The sequence below is a fragment of the Dermacentor albipictus genome, chromosome 1 (assembly GCF_038994185.2).
Source record: "Dermacentor albipictus isolate Rhodes 1998 colony chromosome 1, USDA_Dalb.pri_finalv2, whole genome shotgun sequence".
In the NCBI taxonomy this organism is placed as follows: Eukaryota; Metazoa; Arthropoda; class Arachnida; order Ixodida; family Ixodidae; genus Dermacentor; species Dermacentor albipictus.
The window spans coordinates 247,654,057-247,676,290 of NC_091821.1; the positions used below are offsets into that span (position 1 = coordinate 247,654,057).

Consider the following 22,234-nt stretch of genomic DNA (forward strand, 5'->3'; position numbering starts at 1 on the left):
GGTATACTTACACCCATCGCAGCAAAAACAATGGCAAAGTTGTCTTCTGACGAGTCAAGGACACTCTTTCCAGGAAGCTTCACAAGGCCAGCTTGACGACAGATCTGGGCAGCAATCTGGAAATGCCACCAATGGTTAGCACTGGCATTTGCATCTCTCCAAACATGAGTAACTACAAGGGCACCTACATCGTTGTGAGGAAGGCCAGCTGCAGAGAAGATGGGAATTTTCTGGCCTCGGGCAATACTGTTCATGACGTCAATGGCAGAGATCCCAGTTTGAATCATTTCCTCCGGATAGATACGAGACCATGGGTTGATAGGCTGGCCTGAAAAAAAGAAATTTGTATCTCAACTTGACCAGAATGAATGGCACAACTCCTCACCCTGAATATCTAGGAAGTCTTCAGCCAACACTGGAGGACCTTTGTCAATAGGTTTGCCGGAGCCATTGAATACTCTGCCTAAAACAAGATGGGCACGAGACAATGAAACACATTCTTTCACCGAGACCTGAAAAACAAGAGCTTACCAAGCATGTCTTCAGACACTGGGATTCGTAAAATGTCTCCAGTGAATTCACACACAGTGTTCTTGGCATCAATACCGGAGGTGCCTTCAAACACCTGAAAAGAAAACATGCCACTGCTTATGCCACCTCACCAGCACAACAGGCCAATGGATCAATGCACACAAAAGTATGCAACGCACTCCAACATGCAATGTATATTAAGCTGAGAATTAAGTAGTTCAGGTTGATGCTGTGGAGAAGTACAAGTGTGAGTTGAGTGGCAAAGCGCAAGAGCTCACAAATTATTTACTTCTTGCAAGAACTTCACAATAACAATCTGGAGCTGACTATACTTAAAAATGGGCTGCATATTATCTTTGCTGCAGTAGATCCCAAACTTATCTTTACTGAGAACAAAGCATAACAGGTTGTCACTGAGGTTGCGAGAAATCTAGAAAAGAAATGTTAAAGTAATATCAAGCCTGGATAAATTTTCTGAATTGTACATTCAGGACCTGCCATGAAGGGTGAAGGCCACAAGGGAATCAAACGAACAGATTACATGGTAGTGTGGGCACTTAACACTTGTGTTACATGATACCAAAGACAAACATAGTCGTAACAAATTACCTGCAAAAGAAATTGTTTTTAATCTCATGAGTGCAAGCAAGCATACACCTAGAAGCTTACTTTTTTTTTTTTTTAATGTGGTAATTAAGCTTTAGCGACTAGACAATACTGTCACAAACATCCGAGTCTATTTATTCCTGTACTCAGAGAAGGAAGCCTATGGTTTCATTAACTGCCTGCTCTTTCCTTCAACTTCCCACCACTTTTTGCATTTTAGACACAATTGCCACTGATTGGATTTTTTTAGATGTGGCAATCAAGCAGTACTTCCAGCAGAAAAAATAGTGCAAGAATCTCACTATTGATGAGGTAATGACACCATCTGATAGCAGGGAACAATACCACTGTGCCTACACTATGACAGACTGAGTGGCATGCCAAAGGGCTGCACCAACGATCATGAGATCCTGGAGTTGATTTCTTTGTTACCATTTAAAATATTTTGACTCGTTTTTTTTTATTGTCACGTTCCTTGGGCTACAGTGCGGTCGTGACATTCTCGCTTTCTTATCTTGACCCTTTGTAAGTTTACGATATGGCTATTCGTCTACCCCAAAAGTGTGCTTGATGCGAAGGTAACATAAAATATGGCACTCCAAAAAATTTGTTGCGAAAAAAATAATGCAAGAATGTCACGACCTTCAGCACGCATTTAGCTATGCAGTCAATACTTAACAAGCCTTCTATCACGTTTTTTAAGTTCCCCAGGCTCTCCAGAAAGTTAGAGGACGAAAAATTCTGCTCAATCAATAAAATTGAAAAAAAAAAATGTTCTCAAGATATTGCTCTGAAACTTTTATGGAAGCATCAGGGAGACATTCTGAACATTTGTGCCAATTTTGGTCAAAATCCATGAAGAAGTAAGAAAGCTGATTTTCAAAGCCACATCTCCCCTCAATATGCTTGACATTCCACAATATGTGTAAAGCTCCAAAAGACAGTTCACTCAATGATTAAATGTTCAGGTTCTGGGGCTAGCTACTTCTACGAATAATGTAATATGCCAGGATAGTGAATCAAAAGTAGAAGCACTGATCAAAAATGACATTTAAAATGTGTTGTATACATGTTGAAACACTTCAACCTGCGCCTGTGCCGAAACTTTGAATAATGTATGTACAGTGTTCTAGTTAAACAAGTCGAAGTAGGCAGCTGGGTACTTGCTTTCGATGCCAGTATGCCATCATGAAGGCTCACTTTCATTTGTTTATCGAGATGTTGTACATCAGGCATATTTTTCAAGGTTTGGATAGGTGCTTTCCAAGCACGCTAGACATGAAATAGTCTATGTTCTTATATCTGACATTCCTGTAGAGAACTCCAGCGTGGAATCCACATTCTGTACACTTGACAAAACTTACTGAAAATTAAATTCTGAATCCACTCTACAGTTGTACGCTTTCCATGATCCTGAAGATACAAGAAATGTGATGAAACTAAATTTTCAGTGGACAGAATTAAATGGTGCCTTAAGGGGGCTAATCAGTCTTGTCAGGTGGCTGATTCTGGCAATAATGGCAGTGCGGGGGCACCTGAGCCAATGAAGTGAAAAGAGTGGAAAATGAAATGGATTGGTACAAGACCGACCCCAGGTCTCGACAATTTCGAGCTGACTTAAAGGAGCAACTAACTAGATAAATGTGTGCAAGCAGACATGTTTTCCTGGCAGCCTTTATTACCAAGCAAGAAATAAATTTTTTGTGAGCAGCAAGATGGAAGACGTCGATCCATACCTGAACAACAGCTTTTGATCCACTGACCTCCAGTACCTGCCCAGTGCGGGCACTGCCATCGGCAAGGACCAAATGAACAATTTCGGCATATTTTGGAAACTGAAAAGGGTTAGAAGATCATGAGACTGATGAAGAGCTGTTGAGGAGCAGCTATTACTTTACTAGTAAGGACATTGTTTTCAAACAAATAGAAATAAAAAAGGATAGTAATCTTTCCTTTTCTTAGCTCCTGTCGCAAAAAGTTACAACACACATTTTATGGTAATAAACTGCTCTTTGCATTGAGCACATTGCAGAAGAAGCACATGTGTGCCCTAATTAAGCATGCCCACAATATTTACTGAATGAGTACAGCAAAGTAAATTTTGCTACTACTGTTCGTGCCCACAGACAGCGTTCTATCTAATATAAACATTACAAGAGGCATATTTAACATAGCTAGGAAATCGCCGAATAATTTCACACTGCATGCGTTTTGAATGTGCAGAAGTTGAACGTACTGAACCAATATTCAGCACCAGAAGTGTTGTGGCAGCATCCACACACACAAACCCAGCTACACCGAGTTGTTGTTAACAGAGTTTTAATGTAAATTAACCAAGCACAGAATCACCTTGACTTCATCCAAAATGACCAAGGGGCCGTTGACACCACAGACGGTCTTGTATACTAGAAACAAAAAACAAAGCGCTTATTACATAAACAACAAACCACAAAACTCGAATTACTGACTCAAAACTTCTTTGCACAGCGACACTGACAAAACTGGACCATCAGTCCAGCCAGAACCAACCAGTACAGTCCAAACCCAGAAGTTATATCAACCATGTGGCGGTAGTCATTACCAGGTAGTTAAAAAGTATTGTTCCAGGAACTAATATGGCAGGAACTAATACGGAAGGCAAAATACGTAAACCGTTCTCAAACTACAAGTGGCAGCGCACTACGGGCGTTATCCCGCTAGTAGGCACATGACATCCGCAGTCACATGACTACGGGCACGGTGCAACTGCTTGAGCTGTGAACTCTGTAAACGCTGCTCTAATGTTTATTGCGACGGTTGTTGGTTACTAAAATTAACTTGACTGTTTTTTTGATCTTACAAGTGTGCTTCACACAAAATAAAAGTACGGTAGGCGCGATACTGGAGCAAGTCGGTAGGCGTCAAAGGCTCAACAGCACACATTTGAGCTGCTGAATGTTTGAGAGCAGCGGGGCTCGCAAATCTTACTGGTTCGTAAAAGATTACTATAAAATTTTTTTTACTACAGTCCTCCCACACTCATGGCAAGGAGCACTAACCTTGCAGACTACAGTGTAATACAAACTAAAGCAGTCGACAGGCACTATCGGTGAGCTGCTTACCCAACCTTGGCTGAGAAATGTAATCTCTTGTGACGGCTAGAGTATGTTCCTTGCTTGCGGCAACAGCTGATTTTACATCAGGCATTTTTGTTGCAGCTTCGGTGAAGAGCGTACTGTACTAACTCGAAACGTTGCACCGGTTTGCTATCACACAGCTCATAAACGGCACTCACTCTGGCCGCAGTCTATACCCTCCAAACCAGCGACTGCTTCGTCATTAAAAGCGGGGCGCCGCCTATTGTGAAACTACTTCTATCGTTGTTGGCGAGAGTGCAGCACCATGTTACCGGAGCAACTCACGGAGTCAACCAACGAACCAAACGGAAAGTGCGCGGTGCGCATTTTTGGCGGTACGCGCGAAAAGTAACGTTAGTGAAACGCTGTGCTTCGCGACTTTATTTGCATCAATGGATAGTGAGCCGGATGTTGTAGATATAGCGAATAAGTACGGCTATGTAGAAAGTCACGAAGAAGAGTGCACATCGGCAGAGCAAGTCGTAAAGAAACTTGAAGAGGTGCGTGCTTTTGAACTTTAGTTTTCTGTCTTCTGCTTTTCATCGCTTCAGTTGAATTTGAACTCAATTTTAACGTGCCAACCATGCCAACGGCACACTTCAGCCCCGTTATTGTTATTTCCTCCTGCTTTCCAGGCTTGGTTGAATGAGACTTTTTCTCCTGAATTACTGTCTTACCAAAATGATATCGTTGAATGCGTCCTGGACCAGCTGAGATACATGCAAGAAAACCTGCAAAGGATTGATAAGACTGATTTCAAAGCCACAATGCACAAGATGGAAGTGAGTAAACGATTTAAAGCGACGCGCCGTTGTCCGCAGACTTTGTAAACGTATGCATAAAAGATATCTTGAGTAGAGATTTTATGTGGGCTAGTTGCTGATACATAGCTCGTGTTCACCAGCACTGTTTGGAAAACACATGGCACAAAGAAGAAACATGCAGGTACCTGCGCGTGAAGGGCGATATCAATTCAATCCACGTATGTCTTGCGCAGTAATGTTTTCATTGCTTTTGTTTCCCAAGTAGTGCAAGCCGACTATTTGTTTGTATTGATTAAAAAAACGTTTTTATCTTGCAAAAAATGGCTACTTGGCCTATTATGAACGAGGGTTATGGTTGTATAGAAATAATACACCGATGACACATCCCCCAACTTTATTTATTTACTTATATTGCAGGTTGAGCGGATTCAGTACATCCTTACGAGCTACCTCAGAACACGACTCGGAAAAATAGAAAAGCATGGTGCATACATCCTTGGACAACATGAAAGAGGGGAAATTGATTCAGATGATTTGCTATCTTTAGACGAAAGAAGATTTGCTCGAGCGTAAGTTGACTCCTATCCCCACTCTTTTTTTAATTTTATTTTTACAGTACTGCAGACCCAAGGTGTGGGCCCTTGCTGGAGGGGCATCAAAGGGTTGATACAACAAGCACGTTTGTGAAGCAGCTTGTTGTCCTTTTCTTTTTTTTCCTGGCTATATATATGTGTTGCAGGAAATTTTGTATTTGGAAGCCTTCAATAAGAATGCAGAAGACAACGATGACGTTCAATAGCCTGGCAAGGGAACAAGAACTTGTGATCGCTAGTCAGCCCCTGTAGTTTGTGCAGGAGTACACATATCTCACAATTACTCACAGGGGACCCTGATCACGAGAATGAAATTTACATAATAGAAATCGGTTGGAGTGCATATGGCAGGCATTACCAAATCCCGACTGGAAGCTTACCACCATCGTTGAAAAGAAAAGTTTGCAATCATTGCATTCTACCGGTGCTAACATATGGGAAAGAAACTTGGAGGTTAACAAAGAAGCTCGAGAACAAATTAAGGAATGCACAAAGAGCCACGGAACAAAAAATGTTAGGCGAAACGTTAAGAGACAGGAAGAGAGCGGTGTGAATAGGAGAGCAGACAGCGATAGCCGATATTATAGTTGACATTAAGAGGAAAAAAAATGGAGCTGGGCAGGCCATGTAATGCATAGGGCAGATAACCGGTGGACCACTAGAGTTACAGAATTGCAAAGGAAAAGGAAACGCAGTTGAGGATAACAGAAAATTAGTTGGGATGATGAAATTAGAAAATTTGCAGGTGCAAGTTAGAATCAGCTAGCACAAGACTAGGGCAATTGGATGTCACTGGGAGAGGCCTTCATCCTGCAGTGGACATAAAAATAGGCTGATAATGATGACGTTGAATGAGAATGTATTATCAGCTAAAAGTGGGCACTCTGATATGCACAGCCCCGTTCTCCCCTCTTTGTAAAATGCAAGGGTGACTTGAGATAGGGATTTGGCTGGTGTGTTGTGCTGCAGCGTAAAGGTATTGTCATGAAGCCTTGTGGATACCCTCATATGTTGCTTTCTCCGCTCCACTGCAAACTGCCCGAGTGCTGTAGACAAGTAGGGTTACAGTGGCTATGCTTTTTGCCCCAGGAGAGGCTCAGCAATGCATGCAAATGTTCTCTGTATTTCAGTAAAGAGCTTTCTCTGTCTCTCTCTTTTCACGAGAAGGTGAACAATAAAACGACTGTTTACCTTCTTGTATTGAATTCTACGAAAACATTGATAATTTGTTGCTTCTTTCTAATTCTGTCGTCTTGCTACATGTAGACCATTGGAGCTGGTCATTGAAACTGGCACAAAAGGAGCTCCAGGGATGAACAGCTTCCTTCATAGGCTATGCATTTTTAGAACATTTGCCACAGTTACGCTCTACCTATGAACTTTGTTAACATTACGTGGCACTGTGTTAGTACAAGTTCAATGTTTTTTACACAGCATTTGCATCATTATGGACTGCTTTATGTGTTACTAGGGCATCCACTAATATTTCTTGCCTGATTAGCTATCACTTTTAAATTGATTGATATCTTAGTCGATTGTGCAGATTAAAACGCATTCTAAACAAAACAGTCTAAAAGATTACAGAAATGAGCAGCCACTGAAGGAATAAGTGCAGTAAGTGTAAACCAGCTTTTTCTACTATCAAGTCACTGAAAGTGTGGAATAGGTGAAGTCTACAAAACAGTTACTGCATTGTTTTTCTTTGCCAGAACCTGGTTTATGGCTTTTCATCATTCTCTGAGTATGCTGATAGTCAATATTGCTGCACTCAATATCCTATTGCATTAGTAGCCGGATTAATGAAAATACAGAAACTCCCTCTAGAAAAAGTGCATGTGAAAAGTTTAAGAGGGCACATTCTTTGGGATGTTTCACTGGCATATCTTTATGGGGCTAACTTGCTGGAAAAAAAAAATAATTGCGATTAACCATTAGTCAGTCAGTCAATCGATTTCCCAGCCCTGAATGTCATTATTGTGATTACTCTGTCAAATAAATATTTATAGCTATCAATATGTCTTCCCTAAGAAACCAGAAGCACAGCAGATGTACAGTGAAGGTTTCTTTCACATCTATCTTAATGGTGACATGGTGTGATTGCCGTTAAGCTCAATGGCTCCTATGTTAAATATGTCTGAGCCCATAAAAATGATGCACAAGACTTCTTAACTTCTCTTGTAAATCACTTGCAAGAAAAGAGCATGGACAAAACTTACTCCTCCAAAAAAATTGTTTGTAACAAAAAGGTTTTGCACAAAAACGTAATTCCTGAGAAAAAAAAAATTGTGTTGGCTTTATATTTATTAGTTGTGTTCTTTCACATTGCTTTTGTTTTATTAGTACAACTTATGCACATGACTTTTGCTAAGTTTATGCCTGGTATTGCTGCATTTGGTTTGGAAGATTGAATTTGCATAAAGAAACATTATGTATTAATGGTGGTGGTCACCTTCACATGTGATAGATAGCATTGCCCTCCCCCCATACTCTTCTTCCCTTGACATTTCAAAAGTCATGTCACTTTGCAGTCAAGTCTTTTGTGCAATAGGATGAACATTAATAAGTTGTTTTCATCTTAGATGTAGAGGATCGGCAGCTTCAAAGAAAGAAGTCCATGATGTAAAGCACATATGTGGTCATGGTGTATTTCCCAACCCAATACAGTCGAATGCCTTTGTTATGAAGTGTTTGGGGCCTCTGAAATCGTTTGTTGTACAGGTCATTTTGTTTTAAACATCACGCACTGCACAGCTCTCGAACCAGGGCAGTCTTATTCCTTCGTTATATAGGATATTTCGTTGTAGAGGTGTTCATTGTGGAGGCAGTCAACTGTAATGTATGAATTATGCACTGTCGTCTAATAGGCACTGAACTCTCTCTCTCTCTTTCTTTTTTTTAGATTGCATTAGAGAAGTGTTTGGTTACAGAAGTTCATGTGGAACTAGAGACTTCCTTCAGCACTGTGGACTTCACCTTTAAGTCATGGTAATAAGACTCCCCCTTATTCGCTTTCAGGTACGTTGCTAGCATTGAAGATTACCTACGGGATGTGGCCTTGGTTCATATGCCCTTCAACCAGCAAGACTTCAAGATGGCATCCGTCGGTGAGGTGCAGTTTCAGTAACTAAAATGAGTATAACATTTATGGTAGCTCCAGGGAGTTCTGTGGCATCACCAAAGTTTATTACAAATGAGTATAGACTCTTACAATTGGTCTGAATTCATTTTCTGTTGTGTTCATGATATTCTAAAATGTATTAAAGCTATGTCCTGTTTTTGATTGTATATATATTGTAGCAAAGAAGAGCAACGCTATAGTGGACCATCCTCCAGTGCTTTTGCTTGGGAAATGCTGCTCATGCTGAGAGTCCGTGCGCTGCTCTGATGGTGTGTGTGTGTGTGTGTGTGTGTGTGTGTGTGTGTGTGTGTGTGTGTGTGTGTGTGTGTGTGTGTGTGTGTGTGCGTGCGCGCGCGCGCGCGTGCGTGCGTGCGTGCGTGCAGGAAAGAGACAAACTTTCATAGCGGAGCTGTTTATGCGGACCTTGTGCCGTCGTTGTCGGACTCGTTAAAGAGGGACCATGTGACCTTGCGGGAGAGGAAAAGAAGAGCTCAACAAGGGGAGAGGGGTTGGAGTGACCCCTTTCCCCCCTGTGAGAATGTTATCTTATACGCAAATCTTGTATGGTTGTCACGCGGTGCATTTTTGGCGATCTAGCCGGATCGGCATTGAATTTATCGACGATTGATTCCACCCTGCCTGGAAAGAAACAAATTTTATGCTGGTGGTTTGCGGCCAATGAACAGTGCCCAGCGATCGAAACGTGATACATGGAGCATGTGGCTGCTAGCACCTCTTACGCCAACAAGAAGTGCCGGCAGCCACGTCAATCATCAAACCAATTCAACCAATCGTCAAAACGATTGCAGTGCCTGCATTTCCAGTGGTGGGCCTTGCAGCCAATATACGGAGCTTTGGATTAGTAGTTCTGCACATTCCATTCCAGCTACACCTATGGGAAGACCACAAGTAGTGCGTACCCCTGAGGAAGAAGCTGCCTACCGCGAGTGTCAGCGAGACTTGGCTTGTGAATGGGCTCATCATCATAGGGCTGACCCCGAGCTGTGTGCCAGAGATGCCGCAAAAAAAAAAAGCACTCCTAAAGCATGCTCACCATGTGAAGCATGTGAAGGTGAAAATAAGGTGAAAGAATGGTGAAACAAAAGATTTACGATATAGATGGCTTGTGAAGCTTGACTTCATGGTGTAACACTTGGTGTAACTAACGCAGCTTCGCTGTTTGACCATCTTCACGGACTGGGAGGGTTGGTGATTTTTTGGAAGTAAGGCGTGTTTACCTAACATTTTCGCCTGGTGGGCCAGCCTTCGTCAGAGGACAGTAACGGTCAGTTAGGTTACTGTACTCTGATGAAGGCTGGTCCACCAGCTGAAAACATTAAAGGGCCCCTGAAACGGTTTGGACAAATTTTGTAGATGCGTAGGGTACAGATAAAGGTAATCATTCGCACCACAACTTGTGTGAAACGTCTCATATTAAGAGAGCTACGGAAAATTACGAGTTACCCTCCTTCATAGTCATGCATTTTCTCCTCAACTCGTTCGCCAAGTGATCGGCGCTATGCTCTACCTTCACTGGCTCTGCATCATGATGGCATGTCGTGTTGTCGACTTCCAGTTCTCTAGGAACGAGCGAGCGATGCCTCTCCAAACTCTCCGCCAGCTGCTCTGCAGTCGACCCCAAGCAAGAGCTATTGAAGCAGCGTGCGTTGCGAGCATTCTGTCGCAGCGCCGAACGTGTCTGGTATTCCGGTAACCACAGGCGAGCTGGGCGTTTTGACGGATGGCTAGAGGCAATAACTCAAGCTGATGAAGGAACTTTAGCGTAGACTTACGTGAGCTGCCTGATCGGTCTCCACAGTCCAGCCACCCGTTGGTGCAGAACTTAACCACCAAACAGAGCTAATATTGCTCTAACCAAATGTAAAACATTTTAAACATTTACAAAAACGATGTGTTAACTATTACACTCCTGCGAAAAATTTTCACCAGCAGCAAAGAAGAATACATTTCGTTACTGCTACTGTGTGTGGTTGAGGTCTGTGCCACCAGGTGGCTGCATCGTGCAGACCATTCACATTTGCGCTTCTGCTCATCCCGTGAGACGACACAGTCAAGCAGCCAGGCCCTGTCCCCTTGCGCTTGCGTTTACCCTAATACCGGACTTGCAAAACACTGTTGCGTTAGTAATCTTTCGGTGTAAAGTGACGGCTGCAAACGCGCAGATCCTGGCGCTGATGAAATATTGGCAGTCCGATGCGCTGCAGTGAGTCCGCTCGTCTGCTACCTTGCAGAGGGACACGATGTCGCAGCTTGACGTATTGCCAGTTGGTACGTATGCAATCCACAATGCAACAAAGTCACATTATAGTGCTCGCGAAAAGACTGAGACCGACTCACAAAACACTGTTGCGTTAGTAATCTTTCGGTGCAAAGTGACGGCTGCAAACGCGCAGATCCTGGCGCTTCTCCAGGTCCAGGTACTTTTCCTGGAAAAATGAAAATTGCAAAAGTAATTGTGTTATATAAGAAAGGTGACAAGCTTGATTTAAAAAATTACCGTCCGATATCTATTCTCCCGCAGTTTTCTAAAGGTCTTGAAAAAATCATTCTTAACCAATTAACATCTTTCAGCAATAAACATAAGCTAATAACAGACGCTCAATACGGTTTTCAACAAGGTAAATCAACAGAATTAGCACTAGTAGCACAGAAAGAATATATACTGCAGAACCTCGAAAATAAGTCACTGGTAATTGGTCTATTCATAGATTTCACAAAAGCATTCGACTGCATAAACCATGACCTCCTAATACTTAAGCTTGAAAGATATGGCTCAGGGGCCTTCCTCTTCAGTTACTGACATCCTACCTTAGAAATCGACAGCAATATGTGGCTATAAACACTAGCATATCATCTACACGAAAAATACAAACAGGTGTCCCTCAGGGAAGTATCCTTAGCCCATTTTTGTTTAACATCTACATAAACGACATCATTCTTATCCACCGAGAAGCAAAATTCATAAACTACGCAGATGGTACGAGTGTTTTTTTATCAAACAACTCTTTTACAGGCCTCATTGGTGCTGCGAACAACCTATTAACCCATCTCTCAAAATGGAGCCAGGACAACTTTTTAAAAGTAAACTCGAATAAACCACAAGTAGTCATCTTTAAAACAAGAGGTACATGTACTCCATTGACCCACAACATATTTTACAACTCTGAGAAAATAGAGGTTGTTGACACGGTAAAAGTACTTGGCGTATATTTTACCGACACATTGCAATGGGACGCTCACGTGGATTTTGTACTGCAGAAACTGAGCCGCGTAACAGGTATACTACATTGAAATCGCTACCTTTTACCAACGTCAGCTAAATTGATCATTTATAATGCACTGTTTGCCTCGCATGTAAATTATTGCCATCTTGTATGGGGCACGACATCAGCTTCCAATCACTCTAAAATACTATTGATGCAAAAAAAGATAATACGCGCTATCGCAAATGCGCCATACAACTCGCACACTGAGAGTATTGTTACCAAGTACAACATAACAAAAAGCCATCATCTCTACAAACAAACCCTCCTACGCACCTACTACTTTCAGGTAAAAAATAGAAGCAACTTAATTACAAATATAGCAAACTTAAAAGAGAATACACCCACATATGAGACACGCAGCCATGAAAAATGGCTCATACCCTTATCGAGGACAAATTACGGCCATCAAATGGTCGCAAATACCTTGCCATGGCTACTAAATTCTTACCTAGAAGCCGGCATTGGCATCCATGCCTTGACACCATCGGAGCTCATCTCTCTGGTGAAAACTACCATTTAAATCGCCATGGTTCCGTAAAACCATATGTATTCAATGAAAGAAATGTAATTTATTTGATGTAACCCACTGTTCTTTATTTTTTTCATTTCTGAAAGTGTTCTTTGCCACCGGTCTGCCAATATGTAAAGGGGGCCAGGGACCACTCAAGCTGCCAATAAGCAGCTTTTACCTTGGCCCCCTCCATTTGCTTGTAAATGGGCACAAATGAAATGAAATGAAATGATGAAATATTGGCAGTCCGATGCGCTGCAGTGAGTCCGCTCGTCTGCTGCCTTGCAGAGGGACACGATGTCGCAGCTTGACGTATTGCCAGTCACTACGTATGCAATCCACAATGCAACAAAGTCACATCATAGTGCTCGCGAAAAGACTGAGACCGACTCTGACCGCGGAGCTCTTGTCAAAATGGAGCACGTTGTAATGCAAGCAGACGACGCTTGCTGTATGCCGGAAGTGCTTAAGTGTAGTGTGTTCTTGTGCACTCTCTTTCTGTTACTTTCTTTTTATAGAAACAAACTAACATTCCAACTATTGCGAACATCATTTGTTCACCATAAAGGCGGAAAAGTTATCAATGACGCGCCCTGGGCAGCCAATCGGATAGCTTGCCCACATGACGTCAATTGGGTGATTTACGCCATATGGGTAGGGGCGGCTGAAAATTCCGCCGAGCAGTGTGCTGCGATCGGCAGCGATGTACATTTTGAAAACCTACGCGGAGCACTTAGATGTGTCAATTAATGGTCAGAAGGACTTACTCTGACGACTCGGTATGCTTGTACGAAATCGTTAAAATCATTTCAGGGTCCCTTTAAGTACACACTTCTTACTTCCAAAAAGTTAGTCTCTTTCCTGCATATGTTACGTCGGGTCCTTTGTGATGAACATTGAAGAAACTCCCTACACACACACACACAACACACACACATATATGTATATATATGTATGTATCTTGTAAAGGTGTTTATTAGTCACCAGCGTTTGGGTCGACTGTCAGAGCAGGGCAGACTCAGCAGGAGCGGCGTTTCCTGAGCAAAAAGCACTGGAGAGATTGAGCCACTCGAAAACGCTAGAGAGGATGGCCCACTATAGCGTTCCTCTTCTTTGCTACAATTTGTATATAGTCACCACCAGGCTTGTGCGTAACGAATTACATGTTATTAATTGTAATCAAGTATGTTGTTTGGTAATTTTGTAACATAACGATTACTTTGTTTACTTGGTAATTCTCTGTGTAATTCAATCACATTCTTCAGTAACCAGTTATGTAATCAGTTACGTTTTTCACGAAACAAACTACAACTGGCAATGCGCCTTTTAGTACTTAAATTTGGCACTACAGTGTCTAAAGGGATGAAAACATGTACCTGGGTTACCTTTTTTCCCACAATCAGTGTACTGCAGCTATGCCTCGATCACCTCAGTATGGCAGGCTTGCAGATTTGCACACCTCTCTTGGAAGTACAATTTCTCAGCTTTTCTTTTATAATGAATTTTTCTCTCTCCCTCCTTGAAGCGCTTTTAGGCACCCTTCAAAGACGCTTAGAGCTGCTTCTCAGTTCATCTTTGCCTCGTACATTCTATGACTTCTCGGATATAGACAGAAGTTCTTGGCCATTAAACACATATTTTTCTATCTATCCGATATATTTGTGACTTATATGCACCTATTTTTGCACTTGTAATATGTGAGCAGTATTTTTGGGGCTGAATAATATCAGGTTTATATTAAATTGCATTATTATCTTTTCAAGGAACGTGAACATTTGCTGGTAAGCATTTCTATCTAAATGGCTATTGAGGGAAGGGTGCCGAAGGAGGTCCACCATATGTTGGCTGACAAATATGAAAGGTGCTTCTATGGCTTGATAGCAATGGCCACTTCAAACATTGATGCCAAGGAATCATCTACGGGCAATTTTTAAGTTTCTCACTGTCCCTACCGGGAGCGCCTTCGCCTAGCCCTAGTAAAAATGAAATGCTGCATTTCATAGAGGACCAAAACCCGAACATAGCATTACTGAGCAACCACAGTCTTTTGTGCAACGTGTTGGATGTTACAACACAGCCCTTCTCTCTAGTGCGCTCATAAAGTGAGTTTTCGGTGTCGCTGCAGATGTCACAAAGAAAAGAGGGAAAATGACCAAGAAAAATTTTGAAGAGCAGGATAAACAATGTTTGATGAGCTACAGTGTACGTATTGAAAGAGCCAGGCTAGCTTGTTCTATTTACTGTATTTGTGCAATGTTAATAAAGTGTGAATAAAATAATGCTAACATAATCAACTACTTTTTTACTATTTGTCAAGTTACTTTCATGGGGCAGTAATTCCTACCTGTAATCGGTTGCTTTTTTCTACTCACCATGTATGTGACTTAGTGGCAATGGCAGTCTGCTGTTGAGCACAAGGTCACAGGCTCGATTTCTGGCTGCAGCAGCCCCAAAGTGGCAGAATGCAAAGACACTTGTGTACTATGCCATGGGTGCACGTTAAAGAAACCCAGCTGGCCAAAATTAACCCAGAACCCTCCATTACAGTATCCCCAAAATCCCTTTGTGTAGTTTTGGCATGGTAAACCTATAGGCCGGTATACTTGCTCACAAGTACACCGACTCATACTCGCACCATACTCATTTCAAAGACGTGAGATCGAGCTTTAGTGAGTTACAAAGGGTGTGAGTGGACATGGGTGGGAAGGAGAATGAGTGCCGGTTCCCCACAGGAGCGTATGCATCAGCAGGTGTTTGGTGTGTTGCGACACCACGTACCCGAGCACGTTGGGGTTGACCCTTCCTGCGTTTAAGCGTACGTGGCTTAGCTGTGTCCGAGGAAAAGGGGATCCTGGGGTTGAGCTGAGGCCGGCATCTTGGACCTTTATGGCCCCCCAGCGAAGGCAACACACTTCTTTGGCCTCTGCTTCACGTAGACGACACCCCCAGACTGACCCACCCAAGGGAAATCGGTAGTTGCCTTTTCCTACACTTCTCTCCAGTCTTCATCTTTCTCCCTCACTTTCAATCTTCCTGTCTTCTCTTTATTTCCTTTTACTTCCAATTTCCTGGGCAGCAAGGGTTAACCTTGTGTACCTAGCCAACCTTGGTTATATTATATTTTGTTATAGTAGTGTTATACAGCTGGCACATGCGGGACCTGCCTTTTCAAAATCCTGCAGCATCCCCTTGTTGGGCTCCATGATGGGTGGCTGGCGCCTCTACTGAAATTTATCATGTGTAACTACGGCAACTTCTTTCCCCTCACTTCCTGATCGCCCTCAAAAACGAGTGCCCACTGAAGGAGTAAGTTTTTTGGCCATGAAAATGAGAATTTCCCACGATTTCCTGTTGTACATTCCGAGGAAACAGAGAAGGCAGTACGATTGATCTCTCCTTTTGCAGTTTCCAAACCATTAACTGAGGCTCTTGGCCCAGGTTACAAAGCTTCCAATTTAGCCATCGGAGATCTCCTTCTGGAACTCCGCAATAAGAAGCAATATGAAAGGCTGCCTAACCTTGTGTGTTTTGGGGACGTTCCAGTGAGTGTGGCCCCAAATCATACCATAAACACCACCCGTGGTGTCGTATCCGATGGTGATCTCTGGTGGTGTTGATCGATAAACAGAGGTTGAACTACTAGAGGGCTGGAGTAAGCAGAACTTGATTAATGTAAAGCGAATCAAGATGAGGCGTGATGGTAAAAAACTACAAACCAGGCATCTTATTCTGACATTTGGTTCAAGTGGTCTGCCCGAGACAGTTGAGGCAGGCTATGTCAAAATCAGGGTCAGGCCATATAGTATTCCCAATCCCCTCTGATGCTTGAAATGCCAAAAGTTCGGCCGTAGTTCTCAGAACTGCAGAGGCCGACTCATCATCATCAGCAGCAGCAGCCTATTTTATGCCCACTGCAGGACGAAGGCCTCTCCTGTGATTTCCAATTAACCCTGTCCTGCGCGAACCGATCCCAACTAGCACCTGTGAATTTCTTAATTTCATCAGCTCACCTAGCCTTCTGCCGTCCTCGACTGCGCTTCTCTTCTCTTGGCACCCATTCTGTAACCTTAATGGTCCACCACTTATCTAATCTATGCATTACGTGACCTGCCCAGATCCATTTTTTTCTCTTAATGTCAATTAGAACATCGGCTATTCCCGTTTGCTCTCTGATCCAAACCACTCTCTTCCTGTCCCTTAACATTACGCCTAACATTCTTCATTCCATCGCTCTTTGCATGGTCCTTAAATTATTTTTGAGCTTCTTTGTCAGTATCCACGTTTCTGCCCCATATGTTAACACCATTAGAATGCACTGATTGTACACCTTTCTTTTTAATGATAATAGCAAACTTCCAGTCAGGATCTGACAATGTCTGCGGAATGGGTTCCAACCCATTTTTCTTTTTTTGTAAATTTCCCTCTCATGATCAGGGCAGCCTCCGAGTAATTGACCTAGGTAAATGTACTCCTTCACAGACTCTAGAGGCTGACTGGCGATCTTGAACTCTTGTTCCCTTGCCCGGCTATTGGTCATTATCTTTGTCTTCTGCATATTAATCTTCAACCCCACTCTTACATTCTCTCTGTTAAGCTTCTCAATCATTTGTTGTAACTTGTCCCCAGTGTTGCTGAACAGGACAATGTCATCTGCAAATCGAAGGTTGCTGAGATATTCACAGTTGATCCTTACTCCTAAGCCTTCCCAGTTTAATAGCTAATAGACGCGACAAACAAGCAGACGACACGCAGCTCGGGGCTTCTCGATAAGCGCTGGAAACTTTTTCCTTTTCCTACTTTTTTTCACACAAGTTTTAAGTGCTGTTCAAATTCGCCGAAAATGTATCGTGTACCTAGGCGTGTTCAAGGACCACAGAGAATTGACACTATATTGTGCAACCTTTGACAGTCGACAAAACTCGCAGAGGGTGGACAAATTGACGGATCTCTTATGCATGTAGGGCCCTCTAGGCTGTACTTTTCGGCGATAAGGTAGCCTCGCCGCCTGCGGGATTATCTGACTGAACTATGTTGAATGCTCGGTTGCGATAGTCGGAAGTTCAAATCGCTCTCTCTCTCTTCTTTCTTTTTGTTTCCTTTTTTTTAAAAATCTGACGATGGTGTGCCTGAATTTGACCTCCTCCACTGCACTACATCTGCAGGCTTGGAGTGATGCCTGACACTGGCAAAAGATGCCGAGAGCGAGTGGGGCTATACTAATCCAGGTAGAATCAAATTGGGAAATACCACTAAGCTTCAGCAAAGACACTCCCTCACCAGAACAGGAATTGGCCTCCCTGGTGCAGTATTCGGCCACCCCCTCCCTCATGATTCCTACAATTATCCCATGGCCCTCAGTCCCCAGCAGCTGCGGAGCAACTGAGCAAGGCGGCAGTCAGACCTGTAACATAGTAGGAGGTGCTAAGAATCTCTGGATCCGGACAGCCGCCAATGGAAACTCACCCTGTCAACCTTTAATTGCTGAACTCTGCTGAGTGAGCCTAGCTTAACAGGACTCTTTGAGGAACTATCAGACATTGTTTGGGATATCATCGGCCTTGGTGAGATTAGAACTGGTGAGGCTTATACATAGCTGAATAACGGACATGTCCTCTACTATAGAGGTCTCCCAGATAAGAAGCAATACGAGGTAGGATTCCTAATCCATAAGGACATAGCGGGCAACATTAACGAATTCTACAGCATTCATGAGAGGGTAGCAGTAGTCGTAATCAAACTTAATAAGAAGTATAGATTAAGGGTAGTACAAGCCTACGCCCCAACATCCAGACACGATGATGATAAAGTAGATCAGTTTTATGAAGATGTTGAATTAGTGATGAGAAAAGTGTAAACACAGTATACTGTAGTAATGGGCGACTTCAATGCTAAAGTGAGGGAAAAGCAGGCTGGTGAACAAGCAATTGGCAACTACGGCGCCGATTCTGGGAACGCTAGAGGAGAGATGCTGGTAGAATTCGCAGAAAGGAATAAGCTGAGAACAATGAACACCTTTTTCAGGAAGCGTAGCAACAGGAAGTGGACCTGGAAAATTCCTAATGTAGAAACAAGAAATGAAATAGATCTCGTACTCTCTGCCGATCCCAGCATAGTGCAGGATGCAGAAGTGTTAGGTAGGATGAAGTGCAGTGACGATAGTTTAATGAGGTCTAGGATTTCCCTCAATATGAAGAGAGAAACAGTAAAATTAGTCAAGAAGGAACAGGTCAACCTAGGTGCAGTAAGGGTAAAAATGGACCAATTCAGGCTGGTACTTACAAACCAGAGAGATGAAGATTTCATAGAGGTAATGAATGAAACCATAACTAGGCTGGCCTCAGAATCAGCAATTGAAGTGGGAGGTAAGGCACCAAGGCAACCCGTAGGTAAGCACTCCCAAGTAACAAAGGACCTAATAAAGAAAATCAAACACTGAAGCTGTGCAACTCAAGAGATCAGATAGTTTTCGTGGAACTGTCAAAACTGATCAACAAGGAGAAAGTAAGTGATATTTGAAACTATGACGTGAGAAAGACCGAAGAAGCCGTAAAAAATGGATGCAGCCTGAAATCAGTGAGAAAGAAACTTGACACAGGACAAAGCAAGATGTATGCACTGAAAGATAAGCAGGGTAATATCATCAGCAATCTCGAAGGTATAGTAAAAGGAGCGAAAGAATTCGACACAGACCTGTACAGTACCGAGAGGACTCGGGATAATTCCATTAGAAACAGTAATGAACAGGCTGCAGAAACTCCTCCTATAACTAGCAATGAGGTCAGTAGGGCCTTGCAAGACATGAAACGGGGAAGAGTGGCAGGAGATGGAATAACAGTCGATTTAATCAAAGATGGAGGAGACATAATGCTTGGAAAACTGGCGGCTCTCTATACGAAGTGTCTATTGACTGCAAGGGTCCCAGAAAACTGGAAGAATGCAAACATTATACTGCAGAAATGTGCTTGGAGTGTCCATATAATTGCTATTGCAATAAAATCAATTTTTCATGTTGGCAACATACCAAGTCGGTACCAAGAACCGACTTGAAAAGTGATTATGCCCCTGAGCTGTTTTCAGGTCTCGGCAGGATATATGTTCAACTGGCGAGGCTTTTTGCTCTGAGGAAACCATATGGGTTTTCCTTGTAGCTATGTGCTACTGTCAGGTAGATGACAAAGAAAAAGTTTTCTTTATGAAGGTTTACATTTTCAAGGCCTGGTTAAATTGAAAAAAAATTGAACAGAAGCTGTCAAACAGCTATATTCATCTCTGTATCTTGCAGTAAGGGCAAGTGCCAACATCTTGTCTGAATAGGCCCCCTTGCTGGCGTGTGTACTAAGGTGGAACTGTACCCTGCTGTTCTAGAGTAGCCACTTGCTGCACTCTGTAATGAAAGCTTTTGTTTTGCTTGCCCGTTTGTTTTTCTTGTTATTTTTTGAAAAATTTATTTGATAGTCTTATTGTCATAGTCATTGATGGGAGCTTCTATTTTTATTGTTTTCTCTTTTTTTCATTTGTTTCTGATATTTTGCTTGTTTTTAAAAGGCTATTGATTAGGCTTCTAACAAGTTTTCTCTGGTGAATGGATTTGCCACCATATGAATACATGCTACACATCATATTTGCTTTGGACAAGCTATGTGAGCATACAGCTTGCAAGGAAAGCTGCTTGCTGAAAGGTTTTATTTGTAGTGCTAAGAATGACAACAAATTGTCGTACTCTAGGTGCCCTTAGTGAAAGCGAAAAATTTTCATCCACCCAAGTGTAGCAGAAAGCCGCAAAGGACACCCATATGCGTTTCTCAGAAAGAAAGCATAGCAGTTGAAGAAAAATTCCTCCTGATCATACTACACTCTGGCGGGTGACAATTTTTACCCTTTGGCAAAGTTTCCTTCACATTGTGGGCTTCTGTAGAACCGTTTTGCTCCATTTAGGTGCCCTTACTTGGTGTCCCCAGCATACTAGCTTCTGTTGATAGCAATCATCATCTTTGTCATCATCAATTTGAGCTCTAAAGGGCAAACTTTAGCTTGTGGCTTCTATCTAAATACATACGAAAGAAGACACCTTTTTTCTTGGCAACCATTGCACCAAATTGGATGAGGTTTGTTGCATATAAAAGATAAAGTTCGAATTTAGTGACTGTAGGAAGTGGAATTTCAATAAAAGCCATTGAATTATTAATAATATTGCTGAAAACAAACAAGTTTTCAGTAAACAAAACTGTTAAGTTCCATCTCTGTAACTCAGAAATAAAAAAGTGAAATCACAAGTCTTTAAATTGCATCTAATAGTACATCTAAAGCAGACAAAATTGAGGTATTATACATGGCTCTCAAATACTCCACTAATATGTGAGCAGGACTTTTGCAAAACACTTGTAAACACTTTGACAAATTCACGTAAGATATATTTTCATATATCAAAGTTCTTCGCTTTGGATGTTCTAGTGGATGCAGTTTACTGAACTGCAATATCTGTTCGTGATGTAGAGCTACGGATTTGTGAACTTCGTGCTTCTATTTCTTTAACTTACTTATTTGTTATAACTTTTGTAAAACAATTCATGCCCTTAATTGAAATTATGTTTTTGACGGTCACTAGAATTTAACTTTATCTCTCAAATGCAACAAATTTCAATAAAGTCGGTCCAAGGGTTATCTCAGAAAAGCATTTCTGCATTTTAAATGTCTTTGAATAGGCTATATTGAAGTTGGGCCGGAGCTAAAGCTTCCTCTCAAATAACATAGGGAATGTGGCATCAGTACAACCTAAGTCAGAAAAAGTTTGTGAATATAGTCCAGAAATTTTTCTATGGTAAACATGCCTTTGATAAGTCGCGCCGCAAAAATGTTGCAAACGGAGCGAAGTGTGGCGCCATTGCCTCATTAATCAGGAGATATCGAGAGGCAGCATGTGGGTGACGCGTGGGTGCAATTCACAGCAGCTGCTGCAGGCAGATCTCCGTCCATGCAGCGCTTTGTTTTCACATGTGGTATTGGTGGCATCATCGGTGAACAGACGACACGCTCTACTCTGGCGCCATCTTGTAGCCATCGTCTTCGCAGAGCCCATCTTGCGCGGCACTAGGCTTTTCTTCTCACACTTTTGCCATGGCCTCCCCCTCCGCTTTCCTCCTCGAGCCCTCTTCACTATCACCATCATTCATCCCCTGCTGCACTCCGCATTTGCTCCTTCATCCTTCGCTGTGCTCATTTGCTCAGTTACGTGGGACACCGATGCTCACAACAGAAACGGCCGCCTAAGAGCTGCGCTCTAAAGAAAAGGCTGCAGTTTTGCCTGACTCGATGTCACAATGCTGGCATTATGGTTCACATAGCTACGCAATTCAATGCAACTCCGAAAATAAGATTCATCATCATCTGCCTATTTTTACGTCCACCATAGGACGGCCTCTTCTATCAGCAATCTCTAATTGCCCCCATCTCTTGGACTACACGTTCTTAAACTCTAGGGGCATGGAAAGCCAGCCCGGGAAGGAAGACGGCATGCATGAAGTTAGCAGCCATCCCTGCTCACCCTTTATCATTGCACCCACCAATGATTACATATATATGGGTGGGGCTGGGAAAGCTGGCCCCCCCCCCCCCCCCCCCCCCCACCCCCCCCCCCCGGGAAAAATAAAACTTTTTGCCCTTGCCTCAAGGTAGGTACCAAATTGAAGAAAGAAGAACCTTGAACTTTAC

General features: G+C 42.6%; 2 protein-coding genes across 2 annotated transcripts in view; one reads left to right on the forward strand and one right to left on the reverse strand.

Moving 5' to 3' along the window:
* The window catches only part of Vha55 (V-type proton ATPase subunit Vha55), a 28,479-nt gene extending 24,027 nt beyond the window's left edge, over window positions 1-4,452 (reverse strand). The window contains exons 1-7 of the mRNA XM_065429908.1: window positions 4,239-4,452; window positions 3,487-3,542; window positions 2,874-2,972; window positions 532-625; window positions 386-463; window positions 189-328; window positions 12-116 (exon numbers count right to left, since the gene is read on the reverse strand). Coding sequence (XP_065285980.1) covers window positions 12-116; window positions 189-328; window positions 386-463; window positions 532-625; window positions 2,874-2,972; window positions 3,487-3,542; window positions 4,239-4,323 — 657 coding nt within the window. The 5' untranslated portion in view covers window positions 4,324-4,452. The remainder of the gene's footprint in view (window positions 1-11; window positions 117-188; window positions 329-385; window positions 464-531; window positions 626-2,873; window positions 2,973-3,486; window positions 3,543-4,238) is intronic.
* A 58-nt stretch (window positions 4,453-4,510) lies between these two features.
* The window catches only part of Sld5 (DNA replication complex GINS protein Sld5), a 36,908-nt gene continuing 19,184 nt past the window's right edge, over window positions 4,511-22,234 (forward strand). The window contains exons 1-4 of the mRNA XM_065429920.1: window positions 4,511-4,753; window positions 4,889-5,035; window positions 5,435-5,586; window positions 8,626-8,714. Coding sequence (XP_065285992.1) covers window positions 4,646-4,753; window positions 4,889-5,035; window positions 5,435-5,586; window positions 8,626-8,714 — 496 coding nt within the window. The 5' untranslated portion in view covers window positions 4,511-4,645. The remainder of the gene's footprint in view (window positions 4,754-4,888; window positions 5,036-5,434; window positions 5,587-8,625; window positions 8,715-22,234) is intronic.